At 43.9% G+C, this 22370-nt stretch overlaps 1 protein-coding gene across 1 annotated transcript; it reads left to right on the top strand.

Moving 5' to 3' along the window:
• Positions 1 to 4712: 4712 nt before the first annotated feature.
• On the top strand, positions 4713 to 22022 carry LOC134507184 (NACHT, LRR and PYD domains-containing protein 12-like). The gene is made up of 5 exons (XM_063317715.1): positions 4713 to 4986; positions 6523 to 6564; positions 8274 to 9957; positions 21501 to 21671; positions 21848 to 22022. The coding sequence occupies exons 1-5, from the start codon at positions 4713 to 4715 to the stop codon at positions 22020 to 22022; spliced, it is 2346 nt and encodes a 781-aa protein (XP_063173785.1).
• Positions 22023 to 22370: the final 348 nt, after the last annotated feature.

The raw sequence follows: 22370 nt of genomic DNA, 5'->3' as shown, positions 1-22370 counted from the left end.
GCTTTGAGGAAGGTGCTTTGCGTACACTAACATGCTTTGAGAAACACCTTGCTCAAATGTTTTATATAGTTATCATATACAGTGACCCTAAAAAGTATTTCCATTGTACTTGTCATCAGAGTTAATAAACATTCGACAAGTGCCTTGTCCTTGTAACACCCATTATTTGGATTTAAGACCTTCCACTTCCTCACCTGATGATTTTTTGTCTTGCAGATCCCCAGCACAAGTATTTCTGAGAACAGGACTTTGGGCTGAGGAGTCCCTATTAGGAAATAGGCAATACTGCCCATGCACTTTTTGGCATTCCTTGAATGGGGAAGAATGATAAAACCAACCCCTTCAAAACAAAGTGTAGTGTAAAGATCAAGGGCTGGGAACCAAGCACCTTTGGATGCCATGGCATCTGTGACACTCCGGAACAGCCCTGAACATACAAACAGACAAAAATGGCCCAAATCTCATACAACTGTGACAGTCCGGAACAGCGGGGCGGGGGGAATTTCATGCAACTACTGTGATACAATTGGCAGCTCAGGTCATTTGGTCAGTGACTTTGCACCTTAAAAAGCTGCTGACCTTTTAAACTCTTTCGAATTTTCTAAATATTTTAGTGGATCGATTGCTTTTTAATTTGGGGCACAGGGGCAGGGGTTATTTTAAACCAAAAGTACATTTTCTGTATTATCTCAATAGCTTTTATCCAGACCAAAATATGATACTATTAGTAATAATATGCAGCAAACATTAGCATTTTTTTACTTGTCACAGACCAGATGTGAATGAATTAATTGAGGAAACAATGAGAGCCAAGTTGCCTGAAATGCTTACAGCCAGATCTCCATATGGATACATGGAAGGAACAACAGTGAAGAAGTTTCGAGTGCTGGAATGACCTTGCAGGGGGTTCCACCAAAGCATGACATCTATTTGTTGAGGTGCTATAAAACCAACATTTAGAAGCAGGGAGTTGGGAGGGCCAACTGGCCATCAGAACTGCTGCTTCATACACCGTGGAGATGGCTGTCTAGCCTCTGCTTGAACACACCCAGTGAAGGCGAGTCCACCATCTCTTGGGTGAATGGTTCAACTAACAAACTGCTTAAACTGTTAGAAAATATTTCCTAACATTCAAGTGGAATCAACCTCCTTGTAACTTCAGCCTATTTTGCTGTCTTGCCCTCTGGCACGATATGAAATGAGCTTTGACCTTCTTCTGTGTGGACGTATGTATTGGAAGGGCTGAACCTGTTGGGTGGAAGTCTCCACCTCTTCCCCCAGAAGCCCTCTGGGTCTTCCTTACCTGGCCTTTCCTCCTGCTTTGGGTCAGTGGCTTGGTAGCTCCTGTTGCCACCACCTACCTTCCGGGAAGCACCTGGCATCCTCCCCCCCCCCCCCCGAACTCCAGCATGTGAGAGAAATAGGTACTCGGATCTTTGTTGCCTTTCTGGTGACTGGAAGATAAAAATGGAATAGTGCAGCAATTTGGCTAAATGTTTTTATCCCTTCCTACAGAAGCAGAAGACTTAAAACAGAATTTCCTTCTGCTTGTATTTACACAGGTTGTCTTATTTTAAAAGGAACAACAATGTTTTATTTAATACCCAACTTTCACTGAACCTGTTCCGGTTTGTCTGAACCCTTCGGAAAGAGTGGTACCCCAAACACAACGCGATACCTGAGCCGCTGTTCTAAGGAATGGCGAAATCCCATGAAAAGACCACTGCTGCCTTTTCATTACATTTGTAAATATCATTTTGTTAAGAGCTCTTAAAGAAAAAAACAGGCTTCAGTTGCCCCACTGCTTCGGTGATTCTTTTTGTGTGGTGAGGACTGTTACATGGCTACAGTCCCGTTGTGCAAGTTCTTCAGAAGATGAGGGCTTTCCTCACAGAAACCTGGAATGCCACTGAGGACGGCAATCTTGCCTGGGCCTGGGCGGGGGTGGGGGGGACTTTGCCTCAGTGAAGGGCGCCTGCCTGCCAGCATCTCTTCTCAGCCCCTCCCCGAGCTGCTGAGGACCATCACAAGTGCCGCTGGGGGCCCAGGAGGAGAGGAGGGAAGCAGTTGCACATTATCTATTGAAGCGGCATGTGCTGGGAGGTGTTCATGCACCCATTCCTTTGTAACGCAGCCTTGAGGGGGGCTTTTCTCGATGCAAAAGACGATTATTGCAAGTTCCAGCAGAGGCTGTGGAGGGAGAAAGTGAAGCTGGGTGTGTTTGCAGATGAGCTTTGAAGGGGGTGTCAGTGGAGCGTTTGTCAAAGCACGGCAATCCCTTGAACCTTTGCACAAGAGCCCTGTTATTTTGTAGGATGAATTTCATGGAAATGCCCTGAAAGATGCTAATTCTGCGACAGATCCCTCAGTTTGTTTCACGCTCAAAGAAATCAGGAAAGGAACTTGACTCGCATTGAACTACAGGCCGGAAAGGGGTGAAGCGACACGTGATCCTTTGAAAAGGAAACTGTTGTTTGCAGTCGGCCTGTAAGGAACGAAGTTCTCTTTGCCTGTTTATAAGTTCCGCTGTAGCCTTCGGCCTCTTTTTTCCCTCCCAAGAATGGTAAGTCTGAAAGGTTCAACTTGGGCTGATTGTTTTTTGTGGTATCTTTTGGTATGATAATTGGATATTTTTGTGAAGGAGCCAACACTTTCAAACACTTAAAACGGGGGGAAATGTTTTCAGCGTCTGTTCAGTTACATAATTAAGGGCTAGGAGGAAATATCTCCAGGGGGAGAAAAGGACTTTTCTCTCCGCCCTAAATTTGATCTCCAAGGTAAGCCTATAAGCTCAGGAAGGTTGATCAAAACCTCTGGCCCATCACAGACCATCAAGCCTCCCTCTCCATAGAGAAAGGACCTGTCAAATGTTGGGGTCAAATAACATCCGAGGAACTTTTCCACAACTGCTTGGGACCTTGCTAAGAATTCTTGCTGGGCTGGATTTTGGTAGAATCCAGCCAATTCCTATAATTTTATGCTGACGTACTTTTCCGAGATTATTAGTTTGTTCACATGCTGTGTTGCACTCCATTTCTTACTTTGTCTACATTTGCACATTACATACTTCTTACAACCTTATTATCAGGGCTGATGCCACAGTACAAATGCCAGAGACACAGCCTGGAGTATCTACTCTAGATCTGCTAAGCTTACAGAAAACATGTCTGGGGGAAGATATGGTAGCTGTCTTCCAATGCTCTTCAAAGTTTTGAAGGGTTGTCACATGAAAAATGTAGTGTGGACTGATTCCCTCTTGCCCTACAGGGCAGGGCCAGAACCAGCACGATAAAGTTACAAGAAAGTCAGTCATTGATAGATGTCAGGATGAACTTCCAGACTGTGTGGGCTGTCAGCCAATGGAACAGGCTGCCACATGAAGTGGTGAATTCTTCATTGGAGCCCTTCAGAGGGAGAACTAGGATCCTCTGAATGGATGGTCCTCTGTCAGAGATGCTGTAGTGGATTCTGCACAGAGTTGGGCTAGATGATTTATGAGATCCCTTCCAACTCTACAGTTCTGTTATTCTGGGACAGGATTTCTTGACTGATGCCAAGATTTGGGTTTCTCTCTTTCTGGAAGATCACAAAGTCGTCCCCTGTTCCACTTAAAGGTTAACCTGTTCAGAAGGCCTTCAATTTGGCATAAGTTACATCTGGATCCTGGCGATTTGTGATTTGATGTTGTTTATTTCTCTTTATTCTTGTGGTGAACATACCAGCTTCAACTCTTGCTAGACCCTCACTGACAGCTAACTGACAGTAAGCAGGCAAACTGGGTTTGAACTCATATAATTTGCAGGAAGATAATCCTTTTTCTGCCACTTACAATAGGCAAATTCCCCACCCCTGGAGGGAAAAGGCTTTCTTTTTTTAAAAAACCAAGGCAGAACCAGAGCTAGCTAAGAGAGAAAGGTAACATTACTTCTAAGCCTTTGATTAAAGAGTCATCCACAAGAAACTGGGAGAATCCAGGGAAACAGGAGAAGAGTATGGATATGTGTGTTGGAGTTTGTGTGTGTGTGTGTGTGTGTTTTGGTGAGAGGGAGAAAATAGTTGGTATCAGTTAATTCTGTCTCCACAAAGGTGGGGAAGATGAGCACTGCAGAGGATGTTTTTTGTCCTTTTTTTTTCTGTTCTTCTGTTTGGGGAAAGGATGGTCATAATTTCAGGATTGTTTTTTTTCCCTAGATAAATACAGTATTTTTCCTGCTGTTCCTTCCCACCATGACAACCTTGTTCAGCCAGTGTGTTTCTCAGCTGCAAAACTACAGCAACATTGAACATTGTGCATCTCATCCAGTGGTGTGCAGATAAATGTCTAATGACCAGCAATCCAGAAAAAAAAAATCCCAAGGCTACCAGGCTTCACTGACACTGCTGTGCTGTTATCTGCCAAACAGCTGGTTGGTGTGCCAGCTGTAGTGGCTCAGCTCTGCTCTCAACTGCCTCACAAAATTCCAGAAAATTCAACAGTCAATTCTCAGCAGCTGGTGCAAGCCAGCTCCAGCACACCTCATCTGTTTTTTGAAAACTGATCCCTTTGGAAAAGTTGTGTTGTGGAAATGCTGTGCTACAGGTAGCATATTATCTTTGAGAACGTGCTATCTAGATGGATAACACCATTCCTTTCAACCAGCATGTTCCATGAACTATAGTAGTGTCTTTCTCTCCTTTTAGTTTTAGATTGAATATATACTATAATAACTAATATGAATGACAGTGTGAGAGAAAATCTCTACAGTGCATTGAATGAGCTCCTTCATGAAGAATTTAAAGAATTTAAATGGAGGCTAGAAAACATTAACTATGATGGGAAACCAAATATTCCCAGAGGTCGGTTGCAGAATGCTGACAAACTGCAACTTGCAGAACTCATGATTCAGAATTATGGAGATGTTGTTGCTTGGAAGGTATGCATTCATGTCCTTGAAAAGGGCAATATAACAAATGTCTCAACAAAGCTGAAAGAAACTGTACAGAAAGGTAAGAAAAGCCAATATGTTATCAAGTATGCTCAGATATTTCTGAAGTCTATCAGACCTCATCATTGCAAGTTTTGAAAGAGATCTTTAAAACACAGTTAATTTTAGCTTTCCTTGAATGGATTTTATTGGACAGTTCAGCAGGTGGCAGCATTTGGCTAATCTCTTCTGGATCCCTAAATTAACCAGGGTCTGACCTGGCTAGTTCTTGGATGGGAGACTACAACCAGGACTGTTGGCTAGATTCAGAGTAAACAAAAACATTCTGGAGGAAAAGTTTGGAAAACCACTTCCATACTGCTGCTAAGAAAAATGCATGGGGTGTCCATGTAATCACCAGAAGCTGAGCTTAAGCTGAGGAAATCTTTAATTTTATGTATCTTTTCTTCCTCTCCAAACTTGTTTTTGACTTGGGTGTGTTTTAATTGTTGGGTTTTGTAAGTGTTATTAGATAAAAATGTAGAAAGATCAATATAATAGTGTATAACACACTATTTTGTAAAACTTAAGGACTCTTTATGATCTTTTAAATAGCCCTTCCTTATTCTTCTAATTACTTTTCATTCCTAGTCATATTAATTTCTTCTCTCCCCCTTTTTATATTTGATGTCAATGGGTTTTTCATGCCCCCCTGAAAAATTCTGCTGGATTCATCAAACCTGGTGAAGGAATTACTGGGAGGATACCCGGTGCCAGATCTCTCCTGTTGCCTAAGCCCAAATGGCTATAGAGGAAAGTCACTAGCAACCTGAGGGGGAGATGCATGCCCATCACAGCCAAAATCAGCAAATTGTTACCTGCTGTGATATTCCCATGGTTGCCACCAATGCACCACCAGTGCATGTAGCAAGACGTGTGGAAGGAGGAAGATGAAAACTCCTCTTTACCATCAGATCAAAGAAATAAAAAGTTAGTCCCCTTCAGGTGTGGGCTGGGGGTGAGATAAAGGCTACATCACAAGGAAATGTCCTTAAAAGGAAGTCTAGGAAGGTGTCTTCAAGAGGCTATTAGGGTACATGTGGATGAACATCTAGTGTGTCTTCAAAAGGGCTGTGATGGTGACCTCTTAGGAACTGGGAAGATGGAGAGGTTTTTGTGTGTATGTGTGCTTTTGAGTCAGTCTTGACTCCTGGTGACTGCCTGGATGAGTCCCTGCAGTTTTCTTGGCAAGGCTTTTTATATAATTATATAATATTTATTTATTTATTATTTATAAGCTACATAATATATATAATTAGTTTTCTTTTCTGTCAAATTCAGTGCCTTCCCATTTTGCACCCATCTGTTTCCTCCAAGGAATCTTCCTGGACTTTGTTCTTGATGTAGAAATCTTATTCATAAAAATTTAAGGAGCGGTGTACTTAATCATATTATAACTTATGATTCCCTAAATCTCTGTTCTTTTGTTTCATGTTGTTTTTGTGGTTTTACATTGTTCCTTGTTTTTAACAATTTGTGAACTTCCCGGAGTCACTGGGAGATGGCGGCATATAAATTTAATAAATTATGATTATTTTTAAGTCTTCTCCATTTTCAGTTGCAGGTGGTGTTACTCTTCAACAGATGCCAGATTCATCAGGTAAGGCAGGAATCATCATCAGCAAAGTTGGATGGGTGATTTCAGGCCTAAATTTTAGCTATGTTAAGGGCCTGAATCAGATTCCGAACATAAAAAAGAAGCATAAAATATTAGAACTTGATATAAATTAAACATTTTAACTTAAAATGTTTCAAAATGTGATTGTCTACCAATTAACCTAAATTAATCAGTAAACCTCATCAAGCTATCATGTGTTGCAACTACGGTTACCAGACATCTGAACAGGCAAAGGAGGACACGGAAAATTGAAAAAAGGAGGGAAAAGCAGGAATGGAGGAGGAGGACACAATAACTGTTTAACTTTCTTGCCATCTGTGACAAAAATTACAGTGGAAAACTGCAAAATAAAATAATGAAATAAAAATAAAAAGTACTTAGTTCTAGATGTATATGAAATTACATTTTCCAGCGTTGGAAGGAAATCTTACCAGGGTCCGTTCTGAGCCGGGAATGAAGATACGCAGGCGGTTGCTTGAACAGAGGTGATTTTATTTTCCAAGAGCACATACAGAGTATGCTGGTTGGAGGTGGCCACCCTTGTATTTCCCCACCAGCCCTTTATATAGGAACGCGGGTCTTATTGTTAGTGAAAAGAGCGCAAAAGACGATGTTTTGTCTTAGCCGGATCCCGCTTAGTCTGTTTCCTGGAAGGGGGTGCTCTAAGAATTCTGAGAGGGTGTAATTGACCAAAGATCAGAGGCATTCCCGTGGTCGTGCCCCCTATTGTTCTGCGGTTTCTTGCTCTTTAGTCAATTAAGCTTCCTCAGGGCTGTGGCTTTTGCTCATTGGGTTTAGATTATTGTTATTCTGAGGGGAAGCCCCTTTTCCTTTACTTGTGCTAAGGTGTTGCCTCTCCGCCTTTGTCCTCTCCGTTTCCCGACCTGATCGGCTTGCGGGGAATTTGATCAGGTTATTGGAAGGATCCTTTAGGGCTCATGTTGGTATTCTCCTATTATTCTATTGTGATCCTTTATGTTTAAGTTGTTTCTCTTCTATTTTTAATCTTAGTCTTTGGTCCTGAAGTTTCCATCTTCTTACCCAGTTTGGGGAAGTGTTTTTGGTGGGAAGCGTCTATCAGGGGAAGATGTGGTTTGAAAATGGCAGTTTGGAAGACAAGGGGGGTTGCCTGAACCCTTCCAACACCAGCATCAGAAGGACTGGTTTTTCAATGGCAGGAATTTGCTAGAGCTGGTTAGGAGGCAAAAGCTTTCAGCATGTAACTGATTAAGGTCTTGTCAGTTTCAGTCAGTAGCACAAGCTGGCTGGAGGGTTCTAATCAACTAATTAAGGTCACAGAGGGAGCTAGTTAACTTTCAGTTAGCTCTTGCTAGGGAAGCACAGCCCCAGGGAGAAAAGCTGCTGAGAAAGAGATCATTTGATTTTAAGGCTATGCCTGCCGGACAGAGGATGTGAGGACAAAAAGGAGGACATGCCCTCCATTTGCAGGATGTCTGGTAACCCTAGTTGCAAAAGGGATCACAGTCTAGAATGTATAACTGATTAGCACAAGGAAAGCATTGAACAAAATGCCCCTCATTTTCTTTGTAATATCACTGGAAGCAGCCAGCCAAAATTTCAGGAGCTTTGCGACTTCAGGGAGAGGATCCAGGGTTTTTTTGCTGATCAGCAAAATGCCTTAGTGAATGGCTGTTTTTTAAGACTTCTCATATGGGATGCCTTCTCTTTAGATTACAGAAGCCATGTTAAAGAAATATTTCAGACCATCGAAGATCCTAATTCTTGTCTTGGTGAATACGAATACCTAAACGAGAGATACTCAAACCCCATCATCGTAGTTTATCACCGGCTTGAAAAAGAGAGAGAACATGAAATTTTGGCTTCAGGAAAGAAACATGCTGAAATTATGAATAAAAGAGCCCTTTCTTCTACCACCATTGGAAAGCTATTTGACCCTGATAAACACATGGTAATTCCACAAGTTGTGGTACTGCTAGGACCTGCAGGAATTGGGAAAACCATGACAGCAAGAAAAATCATATTTGATTGGGCCTCTGAACGGCTTTATCAAGACATGTTTAATTATGTTTTCTACATTAATTGTAGAGAGATGAACCTTCATACAGACAGAGAGGAGAGTAGCATTGCAGAAATAATTGCAAAACAATGCCTGCCTACCCACGTAGTTAAAGATACCATACAAGCAATCCTGAGCAATCCAAAGAAGCTTCTGTTCATAATTGATGGGTTTGATGAATTCAGATTTTCCTTTTATTGGTCTGGAGGCTGCCTTTGTACTGATCCCTGGAAGAAAACATCAGTGAGCATCCTTCTGAACAGTTTATTTCAAAAAAAGATTCTTCCTGAATCCTATCTCATAATCACCACAAGACCAACCGCTTTGAACAAACTCAAACGTTTGGAGCGCCCACATTATTTTGAGATCCTGGGGTTTACTATAAAGGAGAGGAAGGAATATTTCCACAATTTTTTTAAAAATGAAGATAAAGCAACTGAAGCTTTAAAATTTGTGGAACAAAATGACACTCTTTTCACCATGTGTGTGATTCCCCTTGTGAGCTGGATCATCTGCACGGTGATGAAACAAGAGATGGAGAGAGATGAGGACCTTCAGCAGACCCCGTACACCCTCACGGCAGTCTATCTGCTGTATCTCTCCAGCTTGTTAAAATTTCACCATAAAGAATCCAACGAGGATATCCAAAGAAACTTAAAAGGTTTGTGTTCTTTGGCAGCAGAGGGAATCTGGAATCAGCAAATACTGTTTACAGAAGAAGGACTCAAAAAGCACAATTTAGATGAGGAAGACTCTCTTCCCCTCTTTCTAAATGAAAACATCTTCAAAAGGGACATTGAATGCATTCATTCCTTTAACTTTATTCATTTAAGCTTCCAAGAGTTTTTTGCTGCTTTGTTTTATATTTTAGAAGAAGGAAAGGAGCAACATTTTAAAAATGGGGATGAAAATTTGCAGACACTCTTAGAAAGCTCTCTGTCTTCTAGGCTTGATTTTACACTAACAGTGCAATTCCTCTTTGGATTTTTAAATGAAGAGAAGAGAATGAAAGACTTAAAAAAAGCATTTGGATGGAAAATTTCATCTGGCATTAAGGAATGCTTATTAGACTGGGTGAAAAATATCATCAAAGAATGGAATATATATTCCTGTTTGGGAAAAGAAATTTTTAGTTATCTATATGAGACCCAGGATCACAATTTTATTAAAAATGCATTGGACGCTATGACTGAACTAAGTTATGGTTACAACTCAGGGATGGAACTGATGATCCTGGCCTATTGTATAGAAGACTGCCATAATTTGGAGCATCTCTATGTTGATGGTCCTGCCAATCCAGTTCTAAGAAACAAAGACTTATTTCCCTTAGAAACTCAGTAAGTATTTTTTATTGTCTGAAGCATCTGTTGAATATTTCACCTAATTTTGGATAACTCTGTTACCAACAATGCCTAACTTGCTTTTTGAATTATAACAATGGGCTAGATCAAACACTACTTTGGAGCAGCATGCTCAAGTGTCTTTGGGCAATTCAGTTAAGTAGGAACCTCTAGTCTTCAGATATATTTATGTTAGCTAAAAATGGTAAGGCCAGTGCAGTCGTCCCCTTGAACAAAAATAGCATGGCTTTGTTTGTTTATTAGATTTGTTATAGCTGCCCCACTCCAAAAGACACTGGATGGCTTATAACATCCAATATACACACATTTAAAATGTAAGCATAACAGCCTGAATAAAACTTGCCATAACAGTAAAAAGACACACACAGATACGCCCCCCCCCCTCACCAGGGGCTCCACTAACAGATTAACCCCAGGCCTGGAAACAGAGCCAGTCTTAAGAGCCTTCTGGAGCCCTCAGGGAGGAAGGGTGAAGGCGGTGCTTGTGAGAGGCACTGCAGGAAGATGGAAGTGGCTTGCAGGGAATGAAACCACCTTCTCTGGCCTGGGGCAACAGCTGAGCCTTTGCCGCCACTGTTGTGGTGATCTCCTCTTGGGGCCTTTCCCCCTTGGACCTGAACAGGACACGCACATGCCCCAGCAACAACTTTTTTTCTGCTCAGTCGCTGTGATGTTGTGTTCATCGCATCGCTATCCAGGAGTGAGCCAAGCCTGAGTCATCCTTAGCTTTTCTAATGTTAAATAGTATTTTTCCCCAACTCAGCCACTCTCTACAATGCATGTTCTTCCTAATTGCCAAGATGCAGGGAACAATATGCTTGTTTCTTTTCTTGCAAGATCACTCTTGACACTACCCCAAAATGTCCCGTATTGATAATCTCTCATCCCCTTTGTATCCTTCATAATTCTCAGGCTTTCAGCATAAACAGTGAAATCAGCAAGGCTTTCCGATTCATCCCTTTGTCCATGTGCACACATTATATTGGTTCTCTGTTATATAAGGGTCTATTATAACAGGAGCTTTTCTGCACACAAACACACATACAGTATAATATCCTGAATGTTCATTTGTTAAAGACTGAGATTTCTTATTTGTGTCACTTTTAACCTTATCTTGAGGCAATGAGTGAGCTTGATCATGCAGAAGTTATCCCACAGGTATTGCAGACATAAGGCTTTCCCCCCGCATGTTGCTGCATATGATAAGTTTGGGTGCTTGCTTTTATGAACTGCTGTCCACATCTGTGACACACATACATGAAGTCCTCCCCACATAACCCCTGATGGCCTGAAAAAAGAGAGAAACGAACTTGTGATTTATGGGTTTGATGAGTAGAAAGGTAGCTTATGGAAAGAAGGAAATTACGATATACCCTTAGAGAGTGAGAGTAAAATATAAATGTATCTATAACCACTGTCAAGAAGGTCAGAAGCTGCTTCTTTATAATCTTTCCTTTCCATTTCCATTTCCTTTTCTTACTATCCACTATTTTTCTTTATTTTCTCTCAATATTTGTATGGCTTTTACCTTGCTAAAAACTTCTTTAATAATATACATATACATATTATGAAGTTCTCCCCACATAAGAATTCAAGTTTCCTAGCCTAGGTTGCTTGAGGTTAAATGCATCACACTTGTATTGAGTTTTCTAATAGCTGCTTCCATCTAGCTGTTTTTAACTTACAGTTCATATTTTAGATGTTACTCCACATGCAGGACCTGGGCATTCTTTCCAGCCGAGGGCAATGACCTTGGACTTCCTTTCAAAACACTGTTCTGTGAGAAACAACCATTTTCCTCCTTCCCTCTTGTGTCATGTTCGCCGTTTCAATGTCTTTGATACATCGTAACGTTTCGCATGTCATTAGCTGGAAGCGTGTTTCATCTTTCACGGGAGGATGGGAGTATTTATCTTTTGGCTTTGCTCTGGAATGTATTTGTATTATCTGCTGTGTTCAAGGTTACTTTCCCAGGCTAGCAGGTCTGACGATTGCTAGCACCTGTGACGGGCGGGGCTGTTACGAGGGAGGCGGGAGACGTTTGCACCGAGGGTTTAAGTTTGTATTTGGCGCGCTTTTGCTCATTCTCAGCTTTCTCTGTATTTGTCCTAAGTTCCTTAATAAATCAGATTTCATATAGCAGCCTCTTGTGAGTCTGAGTATTTGGGCTGGGGCAATCATTACATAAAGCTGAGAATCTAAGATCCCAACTCCGCTGGCCCCTTTCCAGGAAAAGGCAAGTTGTCTAACCCTGTGAGGGAGAGTGCCAGCGATGACCGAACCCGATATCGTGATGATGGAAGAAGGGGAGCCGCCACTAGCCCGGGAAGCGCAACCCACTGCAGCCCCGGTGGCGGGGCGCAGCCCGGCGGGGGGCGGGATGAGAGACTTCCCTGTCAAGTTTGTCGGATGGGGATCCGACAAAACTCTCATTTTTCCTGATGAATGCTAAAGCCTACATGGAGGAATGGGGGTCGCTTTTTCAATCGGAAAAGGCAAAGATCATCACCATTGCCACCAAACTGAAAGGGAGGGCGGCAGACTGGTATGTCCAGATGTGCCAGTCGGAAGCGCCTGAACTGGAGAAATTCAACGAGTTCCTCTGGGCGTTGAGGCAACACTTTGAGGATCCCCTGGCGAAAGAGAGGGCAAAGCGAGCTCTGAAAGAACTTAAGCAGGGGTCAAGATCTGTGGCTGATTATGCGCTAGAGTTCAAAGCGCTTTCTGGGAAGGTGGATGACTGGTCCCAAGCCACCATCATCGAGTTATTCAAGGATGGCCTGAACACAGAGGTGCTGCGCTGGCCCTTGGGGAGAGACGACCCATATACGTTGTACGAGTGGATCCAGCTTGCGGGAAGGGCTGAGCATGCCCATGAGATCTTCGCCCATCGAAGGACCGCCAAATCGGGGCGGGAGGCGAAGCCCAGTCGCCCACCGAGTACCGGGGGGTGACCCGGGCAACGACCCTGGGACGAGGAGCGAGAGAAGCGGTATGCAAAAGGCCAGTGTCTGTGATGTGGTAAGGAGGGGCATCGAGTGGCGGCATGCCCGAAGGCAAAGGGGGAAGAACGGCTGGGCAAGCCACCGACGAAGTCCCCTTCCCTGCCGAGGAAGCAGAAAGCAGCGGTGGCTGAAAGCGAGGGAGACGATGTGATGTTCTACGAGGATGAGGGTGAGCCCGAACTACTGCAGCCGGCGGGAAACGGCAGCCACCTGCTTTAAAGGGCGCCGCAGGGCAGGTGGTGGAAGAAGGGCGCGAGCCTTCATCGGTGAGTGGCAGTTACCGCATTCTCACGGTGAAGTTGAAGTTGGGCTCCTGATCCAAGACTGTAGAAGTATGGGCCATGATCGATTCGGGGTGTTCCAGATGTCTGATGCACCCCGATGTGGTAGCGGCTCTGGAGCTACCCACTTTCCCTTTACAGCGACCCATCGCCTTTACACAGCTGGATGGGTCCATGGCAGGGGGCAAACCGGTCACCCATTTCACAGGGCGGGTAGCCTTGCAGCTGGGCAGCCATCGAGAAGGTTTGTCTTTTGTCGTGGCTCCGGTAGGGGGTCCCCTGGTGGTGTTGGGGGTGCCCTGGTTGGTTCAGCAAAATCCCCAAATAAACTGGGTCTACCGGACTATCACGTTTAGGGATGGGTTTTACCAAGCGGCAGAGGGGAAGGGTACCCCAGAGGAGATGGTGGGGGTTGCGGCAGCTGCGACTCCGCATTGCCCGGCCCCTCCTCTGGAAGGCTTGCCGCCTGAGTACCGGATGTTTGCTGATGTGTTTGGCGAAAAGGAAGCGGATCAATTGCCCCCTCATCGTAAAACGGATTGTGCCATTGAGCTGGTGCCCAACACCCAATTGCCCAAGCCAAAGATTTATTCCATGACGCAAAAGGAACTAACTCTGTTGAGAGATTTTGTGGACAAAAATTTGGCGCGCGGATTCATTGAGCCAGCGAATTCACCGGTGGGGGCGCCGGTCCTCTTCCGCCCAAAAAAGGATGGGACATTGAGACTTTGTACCGATTTCCGTGGATTAAATGCCGTCTCAATTTCCAATAAATATCCCTTGCCATTGATCAAGGACATGTTGTCACATCTGGCTAAGGGAAAAATCTTCTCTAAACTCGATTTAAGAGAAGCCTATTATCGTGTACGAATCAAGGAGGGCGATGAGTGGAAAACCGCCTTCAATTGCCCGTTGGGTGCATTCCAGTATAAGGTTTTACCATTTGGTCTGGCTGGGGCCCCTGGGGTATTTATGCAATTGATCAATGAAGTACTGCATGAGCATCTGTTTAAGGGGGTATTGGTGTATTTGGATGATGTATTGATTTATACTGAAACCATGGAAGAACATGTCTCTCTGGTAAAAAGGGTGCTTAGTAAACTCAGAACAGCAGAGTTGTATGCCAAACTGTCTAAATGTGCCTTTCACCAGACGCAAATTGACTATTTGGGGTATAGAATTTCAGATAAAGGCATTGAAATGGACCCTGCTAAGGTGCAAGCTATCATGGACTGGGAAAGTCCCTGCACCCGCAGGCAACTTCAAAGTTTCCTGGGGTTCAGTAACTATTACAGATTATTCATAAGGGGATTCGCTGAAATTGCCTTGCCACTAACAGAATTGCTCCGAACCAAGGGTTTGGGAGACACTCGAAGAGTAAAGAATCCAGGGGCGCTGCTGTGCTGGACGCCTGCTTGTCAAACGGCGTTTGAGCGGCTCAAGGTGGCTTTTATCAAAGAGCCAATTTTGCAACACCCCGATCCCGCGAAACCTTTTGTGGTTCAGGCTGATGCCTCCGATTATTCCATTGGGGCATTGTTGATGCAACAGGACGGGACAGGATGCCTCAAACCATGTGCCTACTTGTCCCGCAAATTCTCCGAGACTGAGAGGCATTGGCATGTATGGGAGAAAGAGGCATTCACAGTAAAAGCCGCGTTAGAAGCTTGGCGGCATTTACTAGAGGGGGCGAATCATCCCTTTGAGGTGTGGACAGACCATAAAAATTTGGAAGCTCTTAGCACCCCTCGAAAACTGGGCCCAAAACAAGTCCGTTGGGCTCAATTTTTTAATCGGTTCAATTTTCAATTGAAGTTTATTCCGGGGAAAAAGAATTTCCTGGCTGATGCGTTGTCAAGGCAACCTCAGGACTCTGGGGCAGCGCCAGAAGTGGTAAGCACCCTGTGGACGGCGCCCCAATTAGGTATGCAGGCTGTGACGCGCAGCCAAACGCGCGTGCAGCAGCCAACCTCTGCAGACGCCGCCCAGCCGACCGCTTTGTCAATTCCTTCCCAGTTGCAACAAAAGTTTCTAAAAGAGCTGAAAACTGATACTTGGTTGCTTGCAAATAAAGACAATGTTACTTTTGACCAAGGCTTCGCTTGGAAATCTAACCGCCTCTACGTCCCTGAAAGCCTAAGAAAAGAGGTGTTATTACGTTCACACGATGACAAACTAGCGGGTCACTTCAGGTTTGTGAAAACCTTACACCTCGTTCGGAGGCAGTTCTGGTGGCCCACATTACGCAAAGATGTCAAGGACTATATTGCCTCCTGCACTGTTTGTGCGATGTCTAAGCGCAAGGGGGGGAAGCCTCAGGGGCTGCTGCAGCCGGTGGCTGCCCCATCTTGCCCCTGGGATGAAATTTCCATGGACTTTATTGTTGAATTACCACCCAGTCAACGCAAGACTGTCATTTGGGTGGTCAAAGACTATTTCTCAAAACAAGCCCACTTCATTCCTTGCGTGTCCATTCCATCGGCACGTCAATTGGCCCGCCTCTTTCTGGTACACGTGTACAGGCTACACGGATGTCCCTCCTGCTTGATTTCGGACAGGGGCACACAATTTACTTCGCAATTTTGGCGGGCATTCCTCAAACTGCTGGAACGAAGCAAGCCCTGTCCACGGCGTGGCATCCACAGACGGACGGGGCCACAGAGGCTTTAAATTCTACTCTGGAGCAGTACCTTCGAGCTTTTGTGAATTACCAGCAGGACAACTGGGTAGACCTCCTCCCTTTTGCAGAAGTTGCTTACAACAATGCGGTTCATCAAAGCACCGGTCAAACCCCATTTCGTGTTGCCCAAGGCAGAGACTTTGTACCTATCCCGGATTTACCGCAACCTCCAGGCGGATCGACCACTCCGGGTGATTGGGCAACGCAACTAGCAGACTCCTGGCCGATGATTCAAAAGGCATTAGCTGAGGCACAATTGGATTACAAACATTATGCTGATCGGAAGCGTGCCCCTCAGCCGGCATTTCAAGTTGGGGACTCGGTTTACCTTTCCACTAAGTTCATTAAGTCCTTACAACCTTCTAAGAAACTGGCTCCTAAATTTGTGGGTCCTTTCCCCATTACCGCTCAAATTAACCCTGTGACTTTTAAACTTGACTTGCCTCATAATCTCAAACGCTTACACCCTGTTTTTCATTGCAGTTTGCTCAAACCGACTATTCGTTCTGACCGCTGGCATCACCAACCTCCACTTCCAACCCCCATCATGATTGACGGTCAGCAACACTTTGAAGTTAAAGAAATTTTAGATTCTAGACGCCTTCGCAATACTCTGCAATACTTAGTTCGTTGGAAGCATTTCCCTCATCCGGAGTGGGTCGCTGCACCAGATGTGGCTTCCCCTGCCCTAGTTGCCCGTTTCCACTCTGCTTATCCCACTAAGCCGGGTCCCTAGGTGTATTTTTGGGGAGGCGGTATGTCATGTTCGCCGTTTCAATGTCTTTGATACATCGTAACGTTTCGCATGTCATTAGCTGGAAGCGTGTTTCATCTTTCACGGGAGGATGGGAGTATTTATCTTTTGGCTTTGCTCTGGAATGTATTTGTATTATCTGCTGTGTTCAAGGTTACTTTCCCAGGCTAGCAGGTCTGACGATTGCTAGCACCTGTGACGGGCGGGGCTGTTACGAGGGAGGCGGGAGACGTTTGCACCAAGGGTTTAAGTTTGTATTTGGCGCGCTTTTGCTCATTCTCAGCTTTCTCTGTATTTGTCCTAAGTTCCTTAATAAATCAGATTTCATATAGCAGCCTCTTGTGAGTCTGAGTATTTGGGCTGGGGCAATCATTACATCTTGCTTCACAGAGGGCTGAGGAGGCTTTTATTCCTTCCCCAGCTTTACCTGTTTCTCCTGTGGATGAAGATTCCTGGATGGTATTCCTGATCTGGGACTCCTTGCCACTAGCCTGGGTAGCCCATTTTCCCTCCTCCCTTGGTCAACCTTGGCAGCTATTATTGTCACTGGGAGACCACAGTTCAGCTGTTTGGGAATGAGCTAGTAGGGAAGCGCCATCTCCCCACTGTTTTTGTACTGTCCTTTTCTTACTGTTACTTGCTGGGGGTGACAATTGTTTTGATGCCTAGCCTAGTTTGGTGGCTTCAGCAACTGGTACCTCTGGACAGGACCAATGCTCCATTTTTTTCCCCCAGAGTCATTATCCTGCTTCTTCCAGTTTTTTCCTTCAGTGGGTCTGTGGAAGTGGAGGGAAAGAAGTGGCTGGATGGTCCTTCTCCCTTTCTCTTCTCCTTCCTCAATGGCTGCAGCCTGGGGGTTGGTAGGACCTGAGCTCTCTTATCTTATCTCGGGGGTGTGCCTTGTGATCCAGAGAGCTCTCCTGACATTCCCAGGCCCTCCCAAAGCTGTGGAAGACGCTCCCTTGGAAACAGCACTTCCTCCTCAGTCTCCTCACTCTGTGAGACATCTTCCTCTTCAACCAAAGATAATAATGTCTGCTAGTGAGCCAGCCTGGTTAATTAGGAGTGCCTATGCCCAAATCTTAATTTTTTGAAGCTCTGCTCCATAAGTATTTTTTTAAAATTTAAAATGTTCCTCCTTTTACTGCCCATTTTCCATTCCTGCAACATGTTTGAATTAATTTATCATTAATATACAAGTGTGTAATCCTCAATGCTATTTTATTCTGAAAATAAAGGAATTGGTAATATCTAAAGTCTGAGAGAGAAACTGTCTTTCTTCCCTCTTAGTGAAAGGAGTTTGGTGGAAAGATCTCTGGAACTCTTCTTTAAAGCTCTGACATCTCTGAGAAAATTAAGGGAGTTGAGGTAAGAACCCGCTTGCATTTTAGCATAGATGTTATTGCTGCAGCAGCTCAGGTATTTCTGTGAGGATAATGTCATACAGCTAAACCTGCAGCTCTGACCATTTTTCCTCCCCCTGCCTGAAAAGAAGAAAAGTAGGGCGGCTGGATACATTGGATATCCCTGTTCATTGGCATGTTCTGCTTTTCATCCCTGCCCCCAGCCCAGCCCATGCCTTCTGTTAAAATTGAAAGGTAGTCCCCTTCAAATCCTGCCTCCTTTTTGTTGCAACTTAGCTTGAAAAACCCTTCATGATGGTTTATTTTAAAGTATTGATGCTACATTGCAATTAATAATAATAAATGTATGTTGCTCATTCACATCTGTCAAAGCAATTGAAGGTATTTTGTTATAAAATATTATGTGAAGAATGAGAAACCTTTAGGAAAAATAATGGATTGTTCTCAGATGTTTTTTTAAAGGGATGGTACAAAAAAGCACAAGGGATATTTACAAAGACGTTTTTGAAATTGTTATTACAAAACAAAGACGAGGTCAGTCCTTCCTAAGAGGTAATAAACTTAACAGTGAACAAGGACATTGAAAAAATGTATAATACATTTGGAGTTGCTGTTACCAAGTAGAGAAGCTTCCAGGGATGGTTGCTACACCACAATAAAGAGGGCCTTCAGGGTCAATTGTGTCAATGGCCAATCTCACCTTTCCATCCCATAGTGAGGCAACTAAGACCTTGTCAGGATTGCTACCTCTGTCTCTTGGAATATCCCCAAGAACATTCAGGATTCTTCAGCTTTCATAAATTTTCAAAGCAGGCCACCCTAATAGATCTCTCATTGCTTTAGCAGGGGAAGAAGGGTATCAGTGCAAACCTCATTAGAAATTGGTCTGATCATAAGCAATGGGGAGATGAGAAACCCCTTCAGTGTCAAACTACTTTGTTCATAAATTGGGAGCAAGCCCTGTTCATGAGAAAGCGATTTATTGAAATAGCAACTTGATTTTCATTTCAGTCCTGAAGTTCAGAGCCAATGCCAAGAAGGCAGACCATGCATATTTCCAAGATCCTTCATCCATGGATTCTCCAATAGCATAATGTTCATGTTCCTACCCTCAAGAATGGTTTATTACAAAGTTTTTGTAAATTATCAGTGCTTACCTTATCGAAACTCTTTGTTTATAAATGCAGTCTGTAGGTTTAGACTCCGTCAAAACCTTTTCCAATATAACCAGGATTGTAGGAGTTTCAAAGGGTGCAGGACAAGAGGTCCAAATTGAGAGATCAGCTCAGAGTGATTTTATTTATTTATTTATTTTTCAAATTTCTATCACTGCCCATCTCTCCCGAAAAGGAGATTCTGGGCAATTTACAATAAAATTTTAATTGAATATGTTGCCATTCAGCAAGTTAGACCAATTTCTTCTTACAGGAGCTGAAAGCTTTAAGGGAGTGATTAACAATTGGCTGGTCTTAAGTGTTCAATTCCTTTTTCTGCCCAAGCACTAAAAAAATTCCTGCATTTTTAAATTAAGGTTTTCTCAAAAAGTCATAGGAACCTAGGCCAAACTTAAATCTCCATTCCAAAATCTTAAAAATGTATCTTGCTGCCTTTGAAATGGGAAAAAAAACCCTCCTCTCAGTGTAAATTATCAGGATTTCAAAGGAGACAAAGACAGATCTATATTCATAAGAAGCTCCCAAGACACCTGACAAATGATGTGGGAAGAGTCTCTGCAGAAGCCAGGTCCAGCATGAAATGGCCAATAAGAACTGGGAAATCCCAGTCCTTGCCCATGTGAGCAACCCTATTGTCAAAGAAGATTGCCAGGTCATGGGACAAAACAGATTGAAACTGAATCATTCTCTACTATAAGGGAGAATCCTGAATGGAGTTGCTGTTCATTCACTGTGGATTTTTTTTATCAACTCTGTTGGGATGTTCTCTCTTGTTGGGATGACATTGCCCTGACTTGCAGGTCCTCCTGGACCCCTGGCTATTGCTGTATGGGCAGATATAAGCTGTTGTCAGGGCTGTTTGTGTGTGGATTGCCCACCTCTGGGAAGTGTGCCAGTTATGGTCCTACCTGGAGCAAGAGGATCTCACAACAGTGACTCATGCCCTCCTCTTTATATGATTGGACTACTACAATGTGCTCTATATGCACCTACCTCTGAAGATTACTTGGAAGCTTCAGTTAGTCTAGAATGGAGCATCTCAGTTACTGGTTGGCACTTGTAGCCACAAGTGCTTCAGGCCCTGCATTGCCTTCCTCCTTGCTCTTGGGTGCAACAATTCCTAGTTTCAACCCATACAACTTGGTGCTGACGTATCTTCAGGGCTGTCTTCTCCAGTGGGAATCAGTCCATTCCACATGTACCTCCTGAAAAACAACTGCTTATGATCCCCCACTACTGCACTGTGAGGGTAGCACCCCATGGCTGTGTGTGCTTTGGTTGCTGTGCTCATGCCTCAGAACAGCTTCCCGGTAGATATCAGGTTAGCCCCAGCCTTGTTGGCCTCCCAGAAATGGTTAAAGATGGAATTGTTCCAGAGGGCCTAGAGTAATTGGTGTAACACCGATGTATGATGTACAATGGATAGTTTTTGCCTTTTTTCTTTCTGTATTTTAGATTGCCAATTTTAGGGTTGATTTGTTTCATGGATGGTATATTGTACTATGATATTTTGTTGTAAAGTGCTGAGACTCCTGGGAAGGCAGCAGGGACTAAACAAACAAATCATATCCATGGCAAATACTATTCTGGGAGAAGAAAGGAAATCCTATTTTAAGGGTTCATCCTCATATCCCCTTAGCTGTGTTATGAACATGCCCAGGTAATGGCTTCTTCATGCTCCGCCTCATGACATTGCATTCATCTCTTCCCTGTCCCCCAGCTGAGGCAGCCTAAAGTCATCTTTAGCTGCTACAGTTTTAACTAGGTGATTTAAAACTGCAGCATTAGTTCAGGGTACACCTTGTTCCTTACCAGTTCTCCCATCATCTTCAATTTGCAGCTCTCCTCTGTGCCCATTAGCAAGGCTGATGAAAGGAAAAAGGGCATGGGGCGTTGGGGAAGGGAACCCCCCAATGCTCCTTGCAAACCCTGCTCTCTCTCTGGGATGTGTCAGTCAGGCAAAACCCATCATTGCCAGTATTCTCTTACATTTCCCTATCCTCCAGTTTGCACAGGAAGGAGAGCAGTCACTCATGGTGTGTTTTTCTGCAGTGAGTGATGCTCAGAGGGAGGAAAAATGAAGGCAGAAGAATCCCCCAATCACTATCCTTCACTGGTCCCACACCAGAAGTGTAAACACAGCACCACTTGTTAATGAGGCATGATTGCGTTCAGCAAACCTTCTGTGCTGGCTCAAGGCCTGGTGGATTGTATGGCAGTGCCTCAGACATTCACAGTCATGTCTCCTTGTTTGCTGCAGATTTCGCCGTGGCTTCTTAAAAGAATTCAGCTGCAGGCATGTTGCTGAAGTGTTAAAGAAAAACCAGAGACTAAGAGAGTTATATCTGTCTGATGGTGGCATAAATGATGTGGGAATAAAGCTGCTGTGTGAGGGGCTAAAACATCCCAACTGCGTACTAGAGAAACTACGGTAAGTCGGCCATTCAGCCATCTTTTCAGTGTGATTTACATAATGCTTTCTTCTCTGTTTAAGTTCTGGAGACACCATTTTAGTTTCATTTCCTAATCATAATCCACTCTTTCAAGGCTGTATGTCATGGTTGCCTTCAGAAACATCTTTGTAACTCTTCTGACTATTCCCTACAGCCTTTATGACGAGCACTTGACAAAATCCTGTGGCAAGTGTCTTGCTGAAGTTCTCAGGGAAAATGAAAATCTGAAAGAGTTAGCTCTGGCTCCCTGTGAGATAAATGACAAAGGCATGGAACTGCTGTGTGAGGGGCTAAAGCATCCCAGCTGTAAACTAGAGAAACTCTGGTAAGCCACTGGGTCGTTTTCACTTCTGAGAGATTTGTCTCAGTCTCTCTTGACGGGTCAACCTCTACAAATGCATTCATGGAGATGCAGCTTCAGTTTAATCAAATTGTCACATCCCCTCTGGTTTTTCCAAAACTATAGTTTATAATTGTTTTCAGAAATATGATTGTAACTCCTCACCTATCCATTTTCTACAGGCTTCGTCGTGGCTTCTTGACAGAATCTTCCTGCAGGAGTCTCGCTGAAGTTCTCAAGAAAAACCAGAGTCTAAGAGAGATATATTTGTCTGATGGTGGCATTCAGGATGAAGGAATACAACTTTTGTGTGAGGGGTTACAACATCCAGACTGTA

This window comes from Candoia aspera, chromosome 1, assembly GCF_035149785.1.
Source record: "Candoia aspera isolate rCanAsp1 chromosome 1, rCanAsp1.hap2, whole genome shotgun sequence".
NCBI lineage: Eukaryota > Metazoa > Chordata > Lepidosauria > Squamata > Boidae > Candoia > Candoia aspera.
This window is presented reverse-complemented; position numbering and strand designations above follow the sequence as displayed.

Bases quoted from the DNA above. Each gene is read 5' to 3' on its own strand.
- LOC134507184 (XM_063317715.1), top strand. From the start codon at position 4,713: ATGAATGACAGTGTGAGAGAAAATCTCTACAGTGCATTGAATGAGCTC. The intron at 9,958-21,500 runs GTAAGTATTTTT...TGTTTGCTGCAG, and splicing joins TTATTTCCCTTAGAAACTCA to ATTTCGCCGTGGCTTCTTAA. The intron at 21,672-21,847 runs GTAAGTCGGCCA...TATTCCCTACAG, and splicing joins TGCGTACTAGAGAAACTACG to CCTTTATGACGAGCACTTGA.